The sequence below is a fragment of the Spermophilus citellus genome, assembly GCF_964194105.1.
Source record: "Spermophilus citellus genome assembly, chromosome: 8".
Taxonomy (NCBI): domain Eukaryota; kingdom Metazoa; phylum Chordata; class Mammalia; order Rodentia; family Sciuridae; genus Spermophilus; species Spermophilus citellus.
Genome location: NC_138189.1, coordinates 7,303,718 through 7,322,740, shown reverse-complemented (window position 1 = coordinate 7,322,740; position 19,023 = coordinate 7,303,718). Strand labels below are relative to the sequence as shown.

The following is a 19,023-nucleotide window of genomic DNA, read 5'->3' as shown; positions in this document are numbered from 1 at the left end:
ATACGTACACACCCCCAAACATGTAAAGAGCAAACACAACTGGTCCGTTTGGTTGACCCACATGAGCACTGAGAAGGAAGTGAAATTTGAAACAGTCTGAGACTTTCAGCTGAATAAAGCAAAGGACCCGTTGCATGCAGCTCATCCCAGTAGCTGAACCAAACTAGAAACACCTGCTGCTTTGTTAGCCCTCCCTAGAGACTATTTCCCCTAAAGAATTTTGTGGCTGATGGTCCCTTCTCCCATGTTCTGTGTGTGATTCTCTATGTCCAACTAATCATTGCTCACTTTCAATATGTTTTCCAAAGCCTATAACCCTCTCCTGAGGCAGATACATCAACTGGCTTGATCATCCAAAGGGAAACCGGGGATTTGTCCTTTGTTTATACAGTCTAATAATGTTTTAAACCAATGAAGTGAGTTTTAAACCTGAGGGATCCTCTTGGTGCAGAAGAGTTTTACTGGCTTTCTAAACCCTACAATCCCCTTGCTGGGCCTGCCTCCAACTCTTCCCTTAATGTGTTTAAACAGGAATAACTTATATGAAAGCTTCCAATCTCCCTTTGGGGAGAGTGTCACACACAGGTTGTTGTATAGAAAGCATCAACCCTTGACGCTTGTCCACATTTGGGAACCCTTAGCTTCTATCCCCACAATCTCTGTGACCTTAAGGGACTTTTTTATCTGAATGTGATAAATCCCAGACATAGGAGACATTTGGTAGAGGAGAGGCAGTTGGTGGAAAGAGAACCCTGCATTAGAGTTTTGCATTTAGGCTCTGAATTTTGAAAAAGATGAAATATTTGTGCATTTAATATTTGTGCATCTAAGCAGTGATGGTGACAGTTGTCCTGGTTTCCTCTCTTACACTGGAGTGTCGTGATGACAATCATCTGAGACAACCATGAGCCACTTTATGTATTATAAAGCCTAGTACACAAGAAGGCCGTTTGCTCTTTCTGGTAGCCTCACCTTTTTAATCCCTCTGGGCCTACTTCAAACATTTCCTTTTCTCTGCAGACTTTCCCAGTTGTTTCAGGCAAATGAAACAACAGGTATCCTCACAGAACCCCACTGAACTCCCACCATAACATACAGCACCCTGCTGCCTGGAGTCAGGTTGCACCTGTTATCATTTGACAGATTCATCCGCAAAGCAAACTATCCCAGACTCTGTGATTCAAAACCACAATCACATATTCTCTCTCGGGAGCCAGGACAGTTGTGCTGTACATGGTGGACTTGCAGGGCCACTCTGCTGCACGAATCTCTCACCTTCCCTTGAGATCAGCAGCTGGCCAGATCACTTTCTTCTCATGGTGATGGCACAAATGCGGGAGTGCACAGCTCTTGAGGAAGGGTTTGGTCTGGATATTGTCATGTCTGTTCACATGGTACCATGGTCCAAGCCAGAATCAAGTTGCTGAGAAGCACCCTGCTCCACAAAGAGGCCATGGCAAGGACCAGGTGCTGGGGGAAGAGCTGGGACTCAGTCTTGGACATGGGTTCATCTGCCCTATTAAATTAGGAGCCCCTTACTGGGGAGGTGGGATGCAGAAACAAAGACTGCTTCTGCACCATCTGCCCCTGTGCCAGGAGGGCTGCCAGGTGCTAGATATTTCACTGACGTTTGCTGAAGTCCAAAGGATTTTTCCAACTCTTTTCTTTATAGCAGAGGTTGGCAAATTATGGCTGGTGGGGGCAAGTCTGGTCCTGTTTGGGTGGGGCTAGCAAGCTAAACATGTAAGTGGTTACAAAAAGAAAACAAATAAAAGAGAATAATAGTAATATGAATAATATTTAATATTGGAGTTTCAGCATCCATAGAGAAAGTTTGGTTGGAGTCCATCCACACCCATTCCTTTGTCTATTCTTTTGTTTCTTTAGATGGGTAACAGCACAGTTGGAACTGGAGTTGCCTTAGAGACCATATGTCCCCCAGAGCCGAAAATATTTACTCTCTAGGCTTTTACTGAGAATGTCTGCCACCCCCTGCTTTACAGGATACAGAAAGAGAGAGAGTCCTGGGGAGGTGGATATAGCACCCAGTCTACAGTTGTCACCTGGATTATTCCTGTGTTTATTTGGGGTTAATATTTTCCCTTTCCTCTTTAGTAATTGACAGCCTGGGACGCTCATGCACCACTGAGTAGGAGGCATTCCCTGCTGAGAGCTTCATGACCCAGCGGTGCGGGACCCAGTGAAGCCACCGTGGTGTCCAGCATGGCCGCGCTACTACTGGGCGCGGTGCTGCTGGTGACACAGCCGCAGCTGGTGCCTTCCCGCCCTGCGGTCTCCGGGATGGAGCCCAGTCAGCAGGAGCTCCTGCGGAAAGCAGGCACCCTCCGGGATGACATGCAAGACAGCGGGGCCACCAACGGCTCTGCCCAGCAGCTTCCACAGACCATCATCATCGGAGTGCGCAAGGGCGGCACCCGCGCACTGCTGGAGATGCTCAGCCTGCACCCCGACGTGGCAGCCGCAGAGAACGAGGTGCACTTCTTCGACTGGGAGGAGCATTACAGCCACGGCCTGGGCTGGTACCTCAGCCAGATGCCCTTCTCCTTCCCGCACCAGCTCACGGTGGAAAAGACCCCCGCCTACTTCACGTCGCCCAAAGTGCCTGAGAGAGTCCACAGCATGAACCCCTCCATCCGGCTGCTGCTTATCCTGCGAGACCCGTCGGAACGCGTGCTGTCAGACTACACCCAAGTGTTCTACAACCACATGCAGAAGCGCAAGCCCTACCCGTCCATCGAGGAGTTCCTGCTGCGGGACGGCCGGCTCAACGTGGACTACAAGGCGCTCAACCGCAGCCTCTACCACGTGCACATGCAGAACTGGCTGCGCTTCTTCCCGCTGCGCCACATCCACATCGTGGACGGCGACCGCCTCATCAGAAACCCCTTCCCCGAGATCCAGAAGGTTGAGAGGTTCCTGAAGCTGTCGCCCCAGATCAACGCCTCGAACTTCTACTTTAACAAAACCAAGGGCTTTTACTGTCTGAGGGACAGTGGCCGGGACCGCTGCTTACATGAGTCCAAAGGCCGGGCTCACCCCCAGGTCGACCCCAAACTACTCAACAAACTGCACGAATATTTCCACGAGCCAAATAAGAAATTCTTCGAGCTGGTGGGCAGGACATTTGACTGGCACTGATTTGCAGTAAGCTAGGCTCAGAGCCTTTCCAATTGTAACTTCTGGTTGTACATCTAGAGGGAAAAAGAGTTTTAAAAGGGCATTTAAGCTATAATTTATTTGTAAAAATCCATAAATTACTTCTGTACAGTATTAGATTCACAATTGCCATATATACTAGTTATATTTTTCTACTTGTTAAATGGAGGGCATTTTGTATTGTTTTTCATGGTTGTTAACATTGTGTAATATGTCTCTATATGAAGGAACTAAACTATTTCACTGAAAAAAATAGATTTTTTCTGGAAATGATGTCTTTTCTTGAATATAATTAACTTGCCCCCAACTCAGAACAGTTATCTGTGTTGCATTCATTGCAGAATCTATATTCTTCTGTTACTTGGAAAAAAAAATGTCTTCATGGCTATTATGGTCCTCTTTCCCTCCTCTCCTTTCTGTTTGGTTCTTTTAATTTTTAATATTTCACTGTGGTCATCAGCTTTATTTTTTTCCTACTTGCATTGTAAGATGTATCTTCACTGAGATTCCCTATTATTTTTGGAGTTGGCACTTTTACCCACTCCCAACATCAGCCTGAATGTGAATTTTAACCCTATATACAAAGTGGATAAGGTGATATTAAGGATGGAAAAGCAGGGAATAACTGGCAAGAAGATCCCTATCATCCAGCTTTGCCTCAAAGGGTGTTTGCACATATTTCTGATCTCATCATTGGGCAAAACCTACAATAAACAGGATTAAATCCTTGGCTTTCAAAATGGTCTTGGGGCTGTGTACTTGGCCCCGGGTGGCAATTGACCTCCAGAAAGCTACTTGGAATAGAAAACAAAATTGTCAAATCTGTGTCTGTCTCCATTCTGTAGATTCTGTGAAAATCTGACTAAAGGTATAGTCTTTGCCTTAGTCTGGGCATTTATCTATTTCCTAAAATATCAATTTGCAGTTATGAACATGTATCCCACACTCACTGAGACCTAAATATGGGTATGTTCTAAAATCACCTCCAGATATGGAGTTCTGAATGTGAAAGAAATTTTAAACCACCATGGGTTGAACTTGAGAAGTGAAAGAGTACATTTTGGGGGACAGACATGAGGAAGCCCCTGCACCTGCTTCCAGAGTGAGTTTCACTTCTGTCCCCTGAATAGGCATGCTGCTGGGGTGGGGAGCCTGCTCAGACCCTTAGATTTCTCATGCCCTCCTCAATCAGCCAGATTTTTACAATTAAATAGGTTGAATAATTTTTCTTATGAATTTGGAAACATATTCATTAGATGAAGAGAGAAAAGACAAGCAAAATAAATCCCTTTCTGGGGCATGGTTTATTCTTAAGGAAAAGAAGAAAAATAGGCATTATTAATCAATCACTATACCCCAAACTCAGAGAATCTTCCCAAAGTACCTTCAATATGAGGGAATTATTATGGCAAGTTCAAAAGGAGGGAATAGTTTCAAGAACATGAGGAATGTGGCCAGGGTCACATTGATTATAAGCGAGGGCTTGGAGTTCAGTTACAGCTAAAGTATAGGTTATTTATTTATGTATGTATTTATTAATACCTACTGTTTATAAGCTCAAGAGGAAAAGCTCAGATTCAGAGATGGTTAGCTCTTCCTGACTTGACCTGACATTTTTTTTCTGGTGCCAAAAGCCTTCCGCCCTGAGAGGTGTGCCCCTGCTAGAGGAAGGGCAAGAAGGAGCCTGCATTTTTCTCAGCAGCCTTATCGGGGAAGTGAGTCATCCTGGTTGTGTTTCAGCAGCTCCTGCCTGACCTGACCTTAGCATGGCCCATGCTCCACCCCAGGCCATGCACAGGCTGCAGAAAGAGAGCCTTCCTCTTCAGAACCCATTAAGGCTGCCATTAAAATACCATCTCCCCAGAGGGAGTAATAGGAATATTTGTAGCACAACTTCCCATGGACTTGTATGAAGCAATACCCAGAGTACTTTCCTCTGTAACACATTGATGGATTTTGCTTTGATCACATTCATTTAAGAACTTAAAGAAATGAGTGGGCCAAAAAAGGTGAAATCAAGCTCCCAAGGCTATCCAGGACAGTAGTGACTGGGAGAAAACTCTCCCCTGAGAATCTCTGATTCTGAAGAGGATGGTCTTTGCACACCACCCACAGATACCCATTTCCTAGGGAGGATGGTGTGATTGAAGCCTGGACTGTCACAGCCAGGAATAGAAGAAGACAGAACCACAACTAGGGACATGAACAAGCTGCTAGACCTGGCGTAGTGGAAAGCAGGAGTGACCCAGTGTAAAGTGGTGAAACTTCTGGCCTGGAGGTGGAGTCTTAACTAAGAGACTGTTCGAGCATGTCTATCATGAGCAAGGGGTCGAGGTTCCCAGTAGCAGCTCTATCCACTTTTGATTCAACCTGCTAATCTTGGGGAAGGAACAGGAATAAGAAACCCAAACTTCAGACCCCAGGTGTTTCGATCTCATATGAGCACTGTCACATTCAGAGGATACCGCAGTAGACCCAGGCCTATTCTGGTAGGTCCAAAATGCAAAGTCTCAGAAGCCAAATGACATTTGGTTCCTCCTGAGCCTGCCTAATATCAATTCTGTTAACAGAGCCAGTTGCCAACTGGAGGGAGTGAGGTTCCTGCCTCTACCAAAGACCATGGGCAGTCTGGAGGCTTTCATGAAGGCTCCTTCCAGAGACCAGCTTAACAAAGGCTCAGCTCGGGATTGGAAAGATACATGACACTTGTGCTCCTGGCTCAGGACAGTGCTTGCCTCATCCTTCCTCCAGGAATCAGAGAGTGCTGCAATTCTGTTAGCACCGCTCTCAGGCTGCAAATTGGCTAGTTTGGGGAAAAGAGATGTGGCATTGCGCACAGCTGCCTCCCCTATCCTGTAGACTGTTGTCCGCTGAAAGGAGGTGAGGGCAGCACAGGCCTGTTGCCTCTGGGGTGGGGTCAGAGGTCACCACCACTCATTAAAATTTTGTTTTTCTTTTGAGCCTCTATTATGAACCAAGCGTGGATATAAAAAAGAAGCATAACAGAATTAATTGTCAATAACTATTTTGGGTTTTATTAAGAGGAAAAGGAAGCCAGGAGTGCAAGAAAAATGTCACTGAGCTGTGTACAGACAGGGCAGTGCAATGCGCGCATGATAATTCAGCCACATCCCTGGAAGGAATCAACGAGCCCCATTAATTAAAACAGGGGAGTAAGCAGAGCTATAAGAAAGGGTCCTGCCTGCAAATCATGTTTCTAGAAGGAAAGGAATAAAGACGGGTCCAGTGATGGGATATGTGGGCGTGGAGGATCACAGAGGTGAGACATGGCAGGTACTGCTCCACCAGTGCTTCTCAGAAATAGTAAGAAATGAAGAATGTCCCCAAAGGGCACATGGTAGAGCTATGACCTAGAGTTACTCGTGGGCCTCGAAGCCCCTGCCCTTTTATAGGAAGGCTTTGGGGAGGAATGTCTGTGGGGTCAGAAAGATGGGAAGCAATGTTGTCATCTGAACTGGATTTGGGGATAAGGACAGCTTGAAGAATCAACAGTGGGGAGAGGAAAGGGTGGGAGGGTTCAGGGAGAGGCTTATCCAGCGGGCATGCCAAGTGGGAATGCGTTATATCCCCTGAGCAGCCACTACCTATCAGGCACTTGTGGCCTCAACAGCTGCTTTCCAAAGGCTGAGGTGTTGGAAGATTATTTATCATGCACCCGTGTATCTTTGGCTCCTGTGCAGGTGTGTTGCATAAAAATAACTATCATTTATTACACACCTGCTATGTACTTGGTATTTTAAATGTGTTGCTCCTAACTCACATAACACCTCTGATGAGTAGGATATGGTGCACTAATTTTACAGAGGAGAAAAGTCAAATTCAGACATGGAAGTGTTATGGCGAGATTGCAATAAATCACCAAGTAGATCTTAGAGCAGGAGACGGAAACTTTATTCACCAGTCGGTGGTCTGGATTCACCAACTGACAGCCAAGTCTACACCCTTTGACCCCCTCCTGGGGTCGGAGTATACCTTTTATAGTCCCAAACCATATTAATCATAAGTGGCTGTCACTATGATTCAAAACCATAAACAAATGTCATGAGATCTAAAATCATAAGCAGAAGAGCGAGTGGGTCAAAACGTCCCTAGTTGAGAATGGTTAAAGAATGGTTACCAACATCTAGACAAACCAATCTCTGACAGGGTACATTGTCCAAGAAAAATGGGAACCAAAGAGAGAACTATTTTACATTGTATAAGAATTGCCATTTTGTGTTGCCAAACATGCTAAGCTAAGCGACTGTTGATGGGTAGAGAGGCAGGGCTTTCCCAGGGAAGAAGCAGTTTTACGTGATGTGGGGTCTCAGGGTAAGATGGAGTCTGTTTGGTAATGACCAAATCTAGGCCCGTGTAGCCTGGCCCATAACAGAAGGGTTTGCAGGTGATGACAGGGTCCTTTCTTGTTACCTCTGGAATCTTCTCCAGGGTCCTGGGTCTGTCCGCAGGGCAGGGTTGTCAAGGGAACTATGGGAATCTGGGATGTGAGACGGACAGATGGGGGTGCCAAAGTTCCCTTTGAGCAAATAGTGGCTGTGATTCAATGCCACAGGGAGCTGATAGGACATGTTCCTGCCAGCAGAAGTTCACTTAGGAGACCTGAGTTTGAGAGAAAGGCTAGAGCAGGCTCCTCAGTGAGCCACAGGAGACAGGAGTCAGACTTAAGATGTCATTCAGTTGAGTTGCTTGACTGAGTAGTTTGATAAACGAAGTAGCCTGGGCTCCTCAGATATCAAGGTCTTGGCTCCATTTCCCCCAATTCCTAGTTTGACAAAGGAAGAGAAAAATAATCAGAGCCAAAAAGCCAGGTCTTGGTCCTGTGGCCTTAAGCTAATTCTCAGAGCCTTAATTTCCATTTTTGTAAAAATGGGTTGATGTTTCATTCTGTTTGGGGAAAAATTCAATGAGAAAAAGATCTGATAAACCGTACCTTTGCCACATATGTGATGTGGCTGAGTGGTTAAGAGAATTTAGGGACTTTGGGAGACAGATCAAAACTAATTTTGAAGCTGGGTATGGTGGTGCACACCTATAATCCTGGTGGCTTTGGAGGCTGAGGCAGGAGAATGGCGAATTCAAAGCCAGTCTCAGCAAAAGCGAGGAAGGGGAAGCAAGTCTGTGAGATCCTGTCTCTAAATAAAATATAAAATAAGGCTGGGGGTGTAGCTCAGTGACCGAGTGCCCCTGAGTTCAACCCCTGGTACCCTCCCCCCCACAAAAAAGCTGGTTATGAACAAGTCAGCAGAGATCCCTTTTGCTTTTGTGCCCTCCCCCACACTTCACTCTATGACTAGAGCTGATCCTGCCCCATTCAGATCCGACTTGCAGGGTAGTGCTCCTATCCTATGTGTAACAGGTTTGGCTACTAATGGCTCATCCCAAGCTATTTTTTAAGGCTGTCCTTTAGTAGGAGCAGACTTACTTGGAGATGTCTGGAAAATGATGACCCCTCTTCTGGGGGTGGTTTGAGAGTAGGGTCTAACTGGGAGTGTGGGGAGTGTGGTTGGTGCATGAACAGTCTAATCTTACTTCTGCACAGAAAAACCTGTGCTGAGGATTACAACCCTTTCAATTCAATGAGACAGCATAAAATAAGGCTGTTTTATTGGCTGGCATATAGAAGTATTAAATATAATAGTAGAGGAAATTGTTAACCAATAAGCTGTCTATTAAAATAGTATCAATGCATCAATGTCCAATATCGACTTCAACTTCATGAAATATTTCTGATCCCACAAATACAGATGCCTTGCTCCATCTTGTAATATAGGGTATGGCATCTCTCTCTTCTGGCTATGTACTTCACCTGGAACTAGCACATGGACTTGTCTTCCTTGGATCGCTACCTCCTGGCACCTTGCATAGTGTCTGGCTAGATGGAAAGTAGCTTCAAGAGTAAGTAGAAAGTACTTATTTGTGGATTGAATGATACTCTAGTCTAGCTGTCAATCTAATGTGAAAATCCTGTCCAACTCCTCCCAGTCTCAGGACCTCGCCTCTTCCTGGGAATACTTTTTCTGACCCAGGTACCGGTAGGTGCTTTCCAACACGCTCTCTTATTCAGTACTCACAAAACCCCTGGGGAAATAATCCATCCAAATTCCACAGGGTTGCTTATCATACTGCTAGCAAATAGTGCAACACTTGGCATAGAGTTACAAATATTTATTTACTAAGTAAATCATCCAAATGACCAATTTCTTTCCACCATGCCATACTTTGCAGTCTCCTCTTAAATGTATAGCTAATGGATAGTTCAGTGTTTTCTAAGACAACCCATTTATCACCAAAGTGGGCTACTGAAATTCAGACTTCCTGTACCGAAGCCTACGTCCCCCTCACTTCCTTCCATGGATCTCAGCTCTACAACCTGGTGTCATGAGAAATACATCTATTATCACTTTCTTATGTTGGTTTCTCACTGACCTTGGATTAGGAAGACCTGGATTTAGAAATTTAGCTTGTTATGGTTTGGATGTGAAGTGTCCCCCATAAGCTCTGGGTGAGACAATGCAAGAAGGTTTAGAGGAGAAATGACTGGATTATGAGTCTTTGCACGGTCTTTGAAATAATCCCACTGACTGGATTAACTGAGTGGTAACTGAAGGTGGGTCGGGTGAAGCTGGAGAAAGTAGGAACTGGGGGCCTGGATTTGGGGTGTATATTTTATGTCTGGAGACTGGAGTCTCTCTGCTTCTGATCATCATGTGAGCTATCTCCCTCTACCACATTTTTCTGCCACGTTGTTCTGCCTCACCTCCAGCCCCTAGGAATGGGGCCAGCTATCTATAGACTGTGACCTCTGAAACTGAGCCCCTGAATAAACTTTTCCTCCTCTACAATTGTCCTAGTTGGGTGTTTTAGTCACAGCAGTGGAAAAGCTGATTGAAATGGAGTTCAACCTTTTTCATGGCCACATGAACTTGGACAGTTAACTTCTCTGAACTTTTAGTACCTTTCTGGAAAACTGGAGTAATAACTCCTTTTTTTCAAAAATCCTTTGAGTCCAAATATGGATCATGGACAAGGTTCAAGTATAAGAGATCATCATTTTATAAACTCTCTTCTGCTGCGCTGTAACTGTCTGTGGTTCCTGGTAAACTCTTCTTCATGTGTCATCTTCTACAGAGGGTAAAGGGGTAAAGAGCTGAACACTGACTAGGAGGCAGATGAGTGAGGTGGATACCACCAGCTTATGCAATCTCACATTCACCACTGAGACTATTACTACCTTAGCCTTCTTGTATGGATGAGAAAACCAAAGCACAAACCTATGTCCAGAGTCATAGCTAGTAAATGACAGAGGTAGAAATGTTCCCCGAGTAGTCTCCTGGTAGCTAGCATACTTAACCTCCAGGCTGCCCTGCCTTTCAATGAAGAAGAGAAACTCTTTTTTAACATATCTATCCATGGAAAGAGTAAGAACACAAAGAGGTAAAGATGGAAATCAGCAACCCAGGCTAAGTATCAGCCAAAGACTGTGATAGGCAGAATTCGTGGATGGTCCCCAAAATACCTGCCTCCTGTTATATGCATCTTGTTGAGCGAGCATCCTCCCCTTGAATGTGGAGGCATATGAGATGAAGGTGGGATAGCTACTCTCTTGGTTAGGATTTAATATGGCAAAGGTAATGGGATGTGGCTACATTAATGTGTTCACAGACTTCATGTTATCAGATTAGAGAGAGAGATGCCCTACTGGCTTTGGAGGTATCACTTGCTGTGTGAAAGAGGCCTGGGAGAGGGTGACATGGCAAAGGACTAAATTTTTCCAACAACCTGCGAGCATGGACAGAACCCAGAGTTCCTGATGAGGAATAATTTGGCTGAAGCCTTGATTGGTCCTTGGAGAAATGAAAAACAGAGCTGGGGCATACCTGAACCCCCAATCCATGGAAACTGAGGAGATAGATGCATGCTAGTATAAACTGTTAAATTTGATGTAATTTGTTTAGAACATATGCTAGTAATACAGAGACTTAAGTCTATTTACTAGCCCATCCCTCTTGGCTGATACTCAGAGTCTATAAATCTTACTTCAAAAAGAACAGAATTAAAGGCTTTTGTTACCCAGGAACACATTTCCATTGTATAATAACCAGTCTTCCCTTAAGATTATTCAGGGATAACAATTGTCAATATTTTGTCTTATATACTTCTAGATTTTTCCAACTTGGAAATCACATGACCACACTGCCTAGCTATGTATTTGTGGTCTATTCACTGGCTTCCCAAGGAAAGACCCGTGCTGACTGTGCAAACCCATGTCTCACATGGTTCTCTGCTGGGAGTTGCTGACTACACTTATGCTCCCCATTTAGCAGTGTTTTGGGTGTGGGAGGAAAACCAATAAAACTTTAGCAGACCTGTTGTACCAGTTACATATGCCTGTGTACCAAACCATTCCAAAGCATGATGGTTTTAAGAAAGAATTTATTATCTCCTAAGTTGCTGAGAATTAGTAGGCGCAGATGGCAGGAATACTTGGGGTTCATCCAGTTATGGTCAGATGGTGGCTAAGGTGGAAGTCATCAGAAGGTTGAACTGGGAAGATGCCCAAGGTGTCTTCTTTAATCCCATTTGGTGCCCACATTGAGATGACTGCAATGCCCGGGTAGAGACCAGGCATCATTCTCTCCCTCTCCCTCTCTCTTGCTATGTGGCCAACTTGAAGTTGTGGCCAACATCACAGTGTGGCAGACTTGTGGTTTATATGGTAGCTGGCTGGGGCCAGAGTGTTCTAAAAGGCCCAAGCAAAAGTGTAAAGTGTTGCTTAGGGAAAGGATTGTCATATTATATTGCTTCAACAATGCCAACCCAGGAAAATGGACATAACACCTCTTTAATAGATCTTTGGTCATATTTAAGATGGGAGATTAATATAGGTATAAACTTTCATAATAAGAAGGTTCATTATGCAAATATAAGACATCATTACCATAATTCCTTGGGCCTACTTTGACCTAAGGTGATAAATTATTTGCAATCCCATCTTTTGATTATATGTGATGGTGATGAAATGATTTTGCATAGATCTATTTGATCCATAAATAGGATGCAAGTATATATTCCAGTGCTGCTTCCTCTGAATCTTATTATAGCTCAACCAAACCATGTGAGGAAAGATACACTTTGAACAGATTGTGGGTTGGGGTCAACTTTATGTTAGGAAAGCACAAACCCTGGCAGACCCATCACACCTCTTAGACAATTTGTCAAGCATCAAAGAATGCTACTGAGGCATTTAACACTGGATATTAAAAGCTGTATACAGAATTCAACACTGTCTTTAATTTGGAAGTTCTATCTTTAGTAGCAATTTACATTTTCCACACAATTAAAGACTGTACCTAGTTCTGATTTGCACTTCAAGTATCCAATTCAGCTGTGATTTACATTTCTTTTCTCTATTTATCTGTTTATTTTCTACTCTGTAAGAAAACTGGGTTTTAAATGTTGGCATCTTCACTTAAAATCTGGGTAATATTAGGCAACTCTGATTAACCCTTTCAGAAGGTCAGTTTGCTGGTGTGCTAAATGGAAATGACATTTTATTGAAGGAATGGTTGTGGGAACAGCCTTAATGTATGTATATTTGTTCCAATTATTATCTTTTAACGTACTTTGTGTGCACCCATGCAAAGGGTCTATATGTAGGAATCCACTGCCAATGACTGAACATTTCTTCAGATATCATTGTGTTGCCCTGAACATTAAGGCCAGTACATCTGAAACCAAATTTATGCCTCTAAACCTAAATCAGAGCCATGGGCAAATGGGAAGTGATATAGTCAGAGGTATATACTCTATTTGGACCTTTATCCCTATTCCTGGTTCAGAGCTCCTAAAACCCTAGGATTTTTCTACATGTTATGACCAATAAATGTGAGAAGAGAATTTGGGGTAATTTATAAGAAGCCACACCTGAGTTTACCTGAAGGGAGAGACCTTTGCAAAGCTTCTGAACAACCATAGGGTGGGAGCTGGCTGCCCTGGGAACGCCCCTTGTCCTAAGGATCTAAGTTTTCCTTTGCCTCTTTTCCACTCTACCTCTGCTGATGTCCTGGGGGCAGAGAGATGTACAGAGGGTAAAGTTGGTGAACAGTGACCAGCTATTTAATCAGCCAGTGTAGAAGGAAGCGTTGATGTCCAACGTCCATTGGTTTTTATCAAGCAATCCTCCTGAACCAAGCATCCACTAAAACCCAGAAGGGCATAGTCAAGAGCTTCTGGTGGACCTGCCAGGCAACTCTGCAAGGCTGTGACCAAAACACCCAACAATAACAATGCAGAAAAGGGAAAGTCTGTTTGGTTCACAGTTTCAGAGATTTCATGCATGGTCTGGCCACTCCATTGCTCTAGGCCCAAGGGAGGCAGAACATCAATGTGGAAGAGTGTGGTAGAGGGGCACTGCTCCGTTCCTGGTGACAAGGAATCAGAGAGAGAGGAAAGACATTGGACAGGTGAAAAGTGAACCAGGGCATGTCCCCAGTGACCCACCTCCTCCAGCCACGCCTCCTACAGTTATCACCCAATCAATCCATCCCCTCTAGGATCCACTGATTAGGTCACACACCTCTCGCCATCCAATCATCTCACCTCTGAACATTGCTGCATTAACACAGGAGCTTTGGGGGGACATCTCATACACAAGCCATAGAAGTTGGAGAACATGTGTAGTTCCTGGGAGGGCAGCGTGCTTGGAGAGGACAGGGAAGCTTCTTGACCCCTCCCCCGTACCGTGAGCTACGCACTCTCTCATTTGGCAGTTCCTGAGTGTATCCTTCAATCATAAACCAGGAATCGAGTACATAAGCTGTTTTCTGAGTTCTGTGAGTTGTGGTAGCTTTTACTGACCCAGAGGGAGAGTTTGCAAGGAACTTAATTTGTAGCCGGTGGGCCAGAAGCGCAGGTGGCAGCCTTGACCTGCAAGTGGTTTCTGAAGTGGGGTTAATCATGGGACCAAGCCACAGAATCTGATGCTGCCTTAGGAAATTCAAATAAACTGGAGGACACCCAGTTGGTGTCTCCTGAGGAGAATTGCTTGGAGTTGGGAAAGACCCACATAGTTGGTGACCAGAGAGTGAGTTGAGTAAAGAGAAATAGTTTGCTTTTTCTGAACTAAAAAAAAAAAAAAAAATTCAGTTTTTGAAACAATAAAGGTCATTTTATTTTCCTGAAATATTCAAATAGTGGAAAAGAAAAGGTTGAGTGTTATCTCTATTCCTTCTTCTCATACATAGGGAGATACAGATGAAAGATAATTTTAAAAGAAAACTACTTCTACTAAATAGTTTGGGAATTTACCTTCTCAAGTAGAGAAGTCTGTTATCTATTTTCCAAAAACATAAAAAGACTGTTTTTTCCTATTAGCTGTCATTTTTTTTTCATTTGTACCAGTCCTTTAAAATTCAATTTCTCCTCTCCCAAAATGTACAGTTTACTTATTTCTTCATTCTGGGGAGAGGGAATAACAACTTTGAAAAAAGAACACTTAAAGATATTTTTGTTTTGTTTTGTTTTGTACCCAGAGTTAAACACAAGGGCACTTAACCACTGAGGCATATCCCAGCACACTTTTGGTTTATTTTTAAATTTTGAGACAGGGTCTTGATAAATTGCTTAGGTCCTCATTAAATTTCTGAGGCTGATTTTGAAATTGTCATCTTCCTGCTTCAGCCTCCCAAGTCACCGGAATTACAGTTGTGTGCCACCATACATGACTATCAGAAAAAAATTTTTAAAGTTCAAGGGGTATCTTACCTATTTCTATTTCTATGTTAAAATTCAGTCTCACCTTTTATAATTGTCAAGAGGTAAAAGCAACTCAAGTAGCCGTAACAGTTGTCTGGATAAACAAAACATGATCTATCCATACAATGGAATATTGTTCAGGTATGAAAAGTAATAAGTTTTGATATATGGTACAGCGTGAATAGCACAAAAGAACAAATATTTTATGATTCCACTTATGTAAAATACTTAGAATGGCAAATCACTGAGGGAGAAAGTTGATTATAGGTTTCCAGGGGAGAGGGGAGGGAGTGACAAGGAGCTACTGGTTAATAAGTACAAAGTTTCTGTTTTGGGTAATGACATGTTTTGAAAATATTGATGAAGCATGCACAATATGTTGATTATAATTAATGCCTCTGAATCATGTATTTGAAATAATTAACATGACACAGCATATGTATTTTATCATAATTTTATATTTATGTACTATATATACGTGCACATGTATATGCATATATATGTATGTACAGTGCACATTTTCATATTATATATACATATGTGTATGTGTATATGTGTGCATATGTATGTGTGTGTGTCTGTGTGTGTACTCAAAAAGGAGAAATGTCCAATCTCAGTCTGTTCATTAACTTTGTATTTAATTCCAAGCAAGTCGACTTTGTTCTTGATTCCTTTTGCAGAATATGCAAAAAGACTTCCATAAGAGCTCTGAATCCAGGGTCATTTTTGCATGACAATTTCAGTTTACAATTGATGCATTATTTATCAGCTTGTAGAAAAGAAATAGACATGATGCCTAATGTGAAGCAAACCTCATTAGATCCACTTTCATGTGCCTAACTTGTGACTTCGCTTCAAACCAAATAAGTCATTTACACTTAAAATTTAAACCACTGTACACAGAGTTTTTAATTTCACCCATGCCAAGAAGTACATTTTTCCTATCTTAGTCACGTTGTTCCCAGTCTACCTGTAAAATATCCAAAAATCACAACTTCAAGGTAAATGCGTGATCGGCGAGTCCTTCCCAGGATAGAAATGAACCCATGACCTTGTCAGTTCCATAAATTTGTTTGTAAAACATATTTTTTAGTTGTAGTTAGACACAATATCTTTATTTTATTCATTTTTATGTGGTGCTGAGGATCAAAGCCAGTGCCTTTCAAGAGCTAGGTGAGCACTCTACCACTGAACCGTGACCCCAGCCCCCCCCCCCAAATTTTTGATCCTGACTTGAGCGTAGCTGAGAACATTGCTTAAAATAATTACCAAAACAATGAAGTTTGTAATGGGTAAAAGCAGATGATATACTTGATCTCTATGAAAAGTTAAAAAAAAAACAAAACAGAGTAGAATAACAAGAAGGGGCATCTTAAAATCTCTCCTTTCGGTTCTGTCTGTTCTCTTTCATACCTGTCTGTCACATAGACTAACTGATTGACTAGGTTTTACTGTGTTGCATATGTAGCTTCTTCCTAGACACCACTGAAATGGGACTGGCTCTACTGAACTCATACCTAGATACGAAGTTTACAATAAACTTAGTCTTAGAAAGAGAGAGATTGATGCTTACTGTGGTTTTAATGTGTCTCCAAAATGTCCGTTTGCTGGAAACTTTATCCCCAAATTAATATGCTGATGGTATTTAGAGGTGGGCTCTTTGTGGGCAATTTGGACTAGATGAAGCCCTGAGGTGAGGCCTCATGATGGCATTAGAGGCTGTATAAGAAGCGAAGGAGGCCGGAGCCACCAACCCCATTTTCTCCACGTGCTGCCTCCCACCATGACAAGATGCTGCAAAGACCCTTGCCCGATGCTAGAGTTCCTTCTTGAACTCCACGTCCTCTAGAATTGTAAGCCAAACTGATAGGTGTTTTTTTTTTTTTTTTTTTCTGCCCAGATTACCTTGTCCTGTCTTTCCTTTCCATGGTTTGGGTGTCTGTCTGCACTCCAAGATCCAAATGAATGAAACGTGGCTGACGGACAGTCCTTGCCTTGGAGGAGCCCACGGCCTGGTAGAGGAGGTGGGAACGTGGACACAAACTGAATTTCCATCTGTGTTCCTGACCACCCCGCTGAACCGTCGGCTCTCTGACCTGTGGATTGGCATGTAATTACAGTGTGGCCATTTCTCCTGCCAAAGTGCACAGCCAGGTTCTTGCCTCTGGGAGGATATGCCTTTCCCACTGTCCCCAGGAATGTGCTGGAATGGGGCTGCAATGCTCAGCCAACCACTTCCTTGTGTTGCCTTCACCTTCTTCATGACCATCTGAAAACCAGGCCTGATTCTTCTCTTCTGCCGTCTGATCACAGAGGACCTCCTAGAAAGGCCACAGGTATGGGTCACTGGGAGAAGGGAGTGCAGTGGGGGTGGGGACATGGGCCCCTTTTCCATGTAACTTGCTTGTTTGATAATAATGGGACCTCTTTGCTGCTTGTATGAGATCTAAATAATCTGAATCTGCTCTTAGTGGATAAATGATTAATAAATGTCCACTGATTGCTATCTCACGTGTATTTAACTCTCAACTCAAATATCACCTCCATTAGTAAAGTTTGTGAAATACCACTTACCACCATGTAACTTGTAACGACTTATTTAAAATTGCCGTTTATGTTTCTTCATCAAACTGATTATTAGATATGTTATATACTCATATATTAAATAATATTGGGAAATTTTCTCCCTGTTTCACTTTTCTTATGCCATCATTCTCTAGGTATTAACTGAGTGCTTATTATGTGCCAGGCACCATGCAGCTTCCCTAGAATAAGCCTGTCTCCATAAGGATAGGGAATTTATATTTTCAGTTTCCTTTTGGACCCTCAGAACCTAGAACAGTGCTCGCCCATAAAGTCAATGCATGGTAAATGAATGAAAAAATCATTTGTATCTGATACAGACATTGCCACCAGACAGATCTGTGTGATAGAATGCATCTCAGAATTTGCCTCATGATTTCATGTGCCAAAATCATTTCTCACTGTGGAAGGTGAGGCTCAGCAACATCAAGTAATTTCCTCATGGACATACAGCTAGAGAGGAACGGAGAATTTGAATCCACCATAGCTCCATACTCTACCCACTGTTGCGTGTGCAGAAGTGCATGGACTTACTGCTCAGTGGCAGGAAAGAGTGGTGGATCTGCAAAGATCGCAGGTACTTGAGGACATCATCATGCCTGGACGTCACCACTAACTCCATCTGAAATAGATGTACAGGGTTTCTAAATAGCCAAGGTTTGGATATGTGAAAAAAATAAATCACCTTAGTGGTTTATGAAAAAAGAAAAAGAGGAGGAGGAGAGAAGGGGGGAAAGTAGCAGGGAGACATTTAATCAGATTTTATTTGCATGAGTAGTTTATCCTTGGCCACCCACTGAACAGTGGAAGTTGTTTACTGTCCTGGAGAGATTTCCCAATCGTTTCTTGTGCAGCATTCCTACACAGTCTTCAGTGCAGAGCCAGGAGGCCCCTCCCAGCCAGAAGCCTCCCTCCCATTCAGGGCTGTCTCCTGGACACTTCCCCAGCTCTGCTGGCCAGGGACCAGGGCCTCAATCAAGCCCTGCCCTCCCAGCACAGAGACAAGTGCCTGGGTGCCAACACAGGACTGGATTCTCCAGACACAGAGAGGGTTGCCCAGGGAGGTCCCCCAGTCCTCAGAGCTGCTGTTCATGTGTGTATGTAGATGACGTACTGCAGGAGGAAGTGCTGCAGGAAGATTCAGTTCATCTGTTCCCTAGCTCTGTGATTGCAGAAGAGGCTCTTTACCTCTCTGAGCCTCATATTTTCTTCTGTAAAAAGTGTTATTGAACTAGATAACTGATCTTTGCACGTCCTAAAATGTTGTAAATTCTCCTAGGTAAGAAAAAGAGAGGGATTATTTTCTTTCATTTGTTTTTCCTTCCTTCTCTTCCTCCTTCCTTCTTCATAGGCAGAGTCTCTCTCTCTCTCTCTCTCTCTCTCTCTCTCTCTCTCTCTCTCTCTCCCTCCCTCCCTCCCTCCCTCCCTCCCTCATAAGTGTACCAAAATTTTTACTTTTGAGTAAGTTGAAGTTCCTCTGGCTGAAAT

The 19,023-nt window shown here is 43.4% G+C and overlaps 1 protein-coding gene across 1 annotated transcript in view; it reads left to right on the top strand.

Annotated features, from left to right (window-relative positions):
• HS3ST1 (heparan sulfate-glucosamine 3-sulfotransferase 1) overlaps positions 1-3,830 on the top strand; it is a 31,430-nt gene extending 27,600 nt beyond the window's left edge. The window contains exon 2 of the mRNA XM_081304801.1: positions 2,116-3,830. Coding sequence (XP_081160927.1) covers positions 2,224-3,159 — 936 coding nt within the window. The 5' untranslated portion in view covers positions 2,116-2,223 and the 3' untranslated portion in view covers positions 3,160-3,830. The remainder of the gene's footprint in view (positions 1-2,115) is intronic.
• Positions 3,831-19,023: the final 15,193 nt, after the last annotated feature.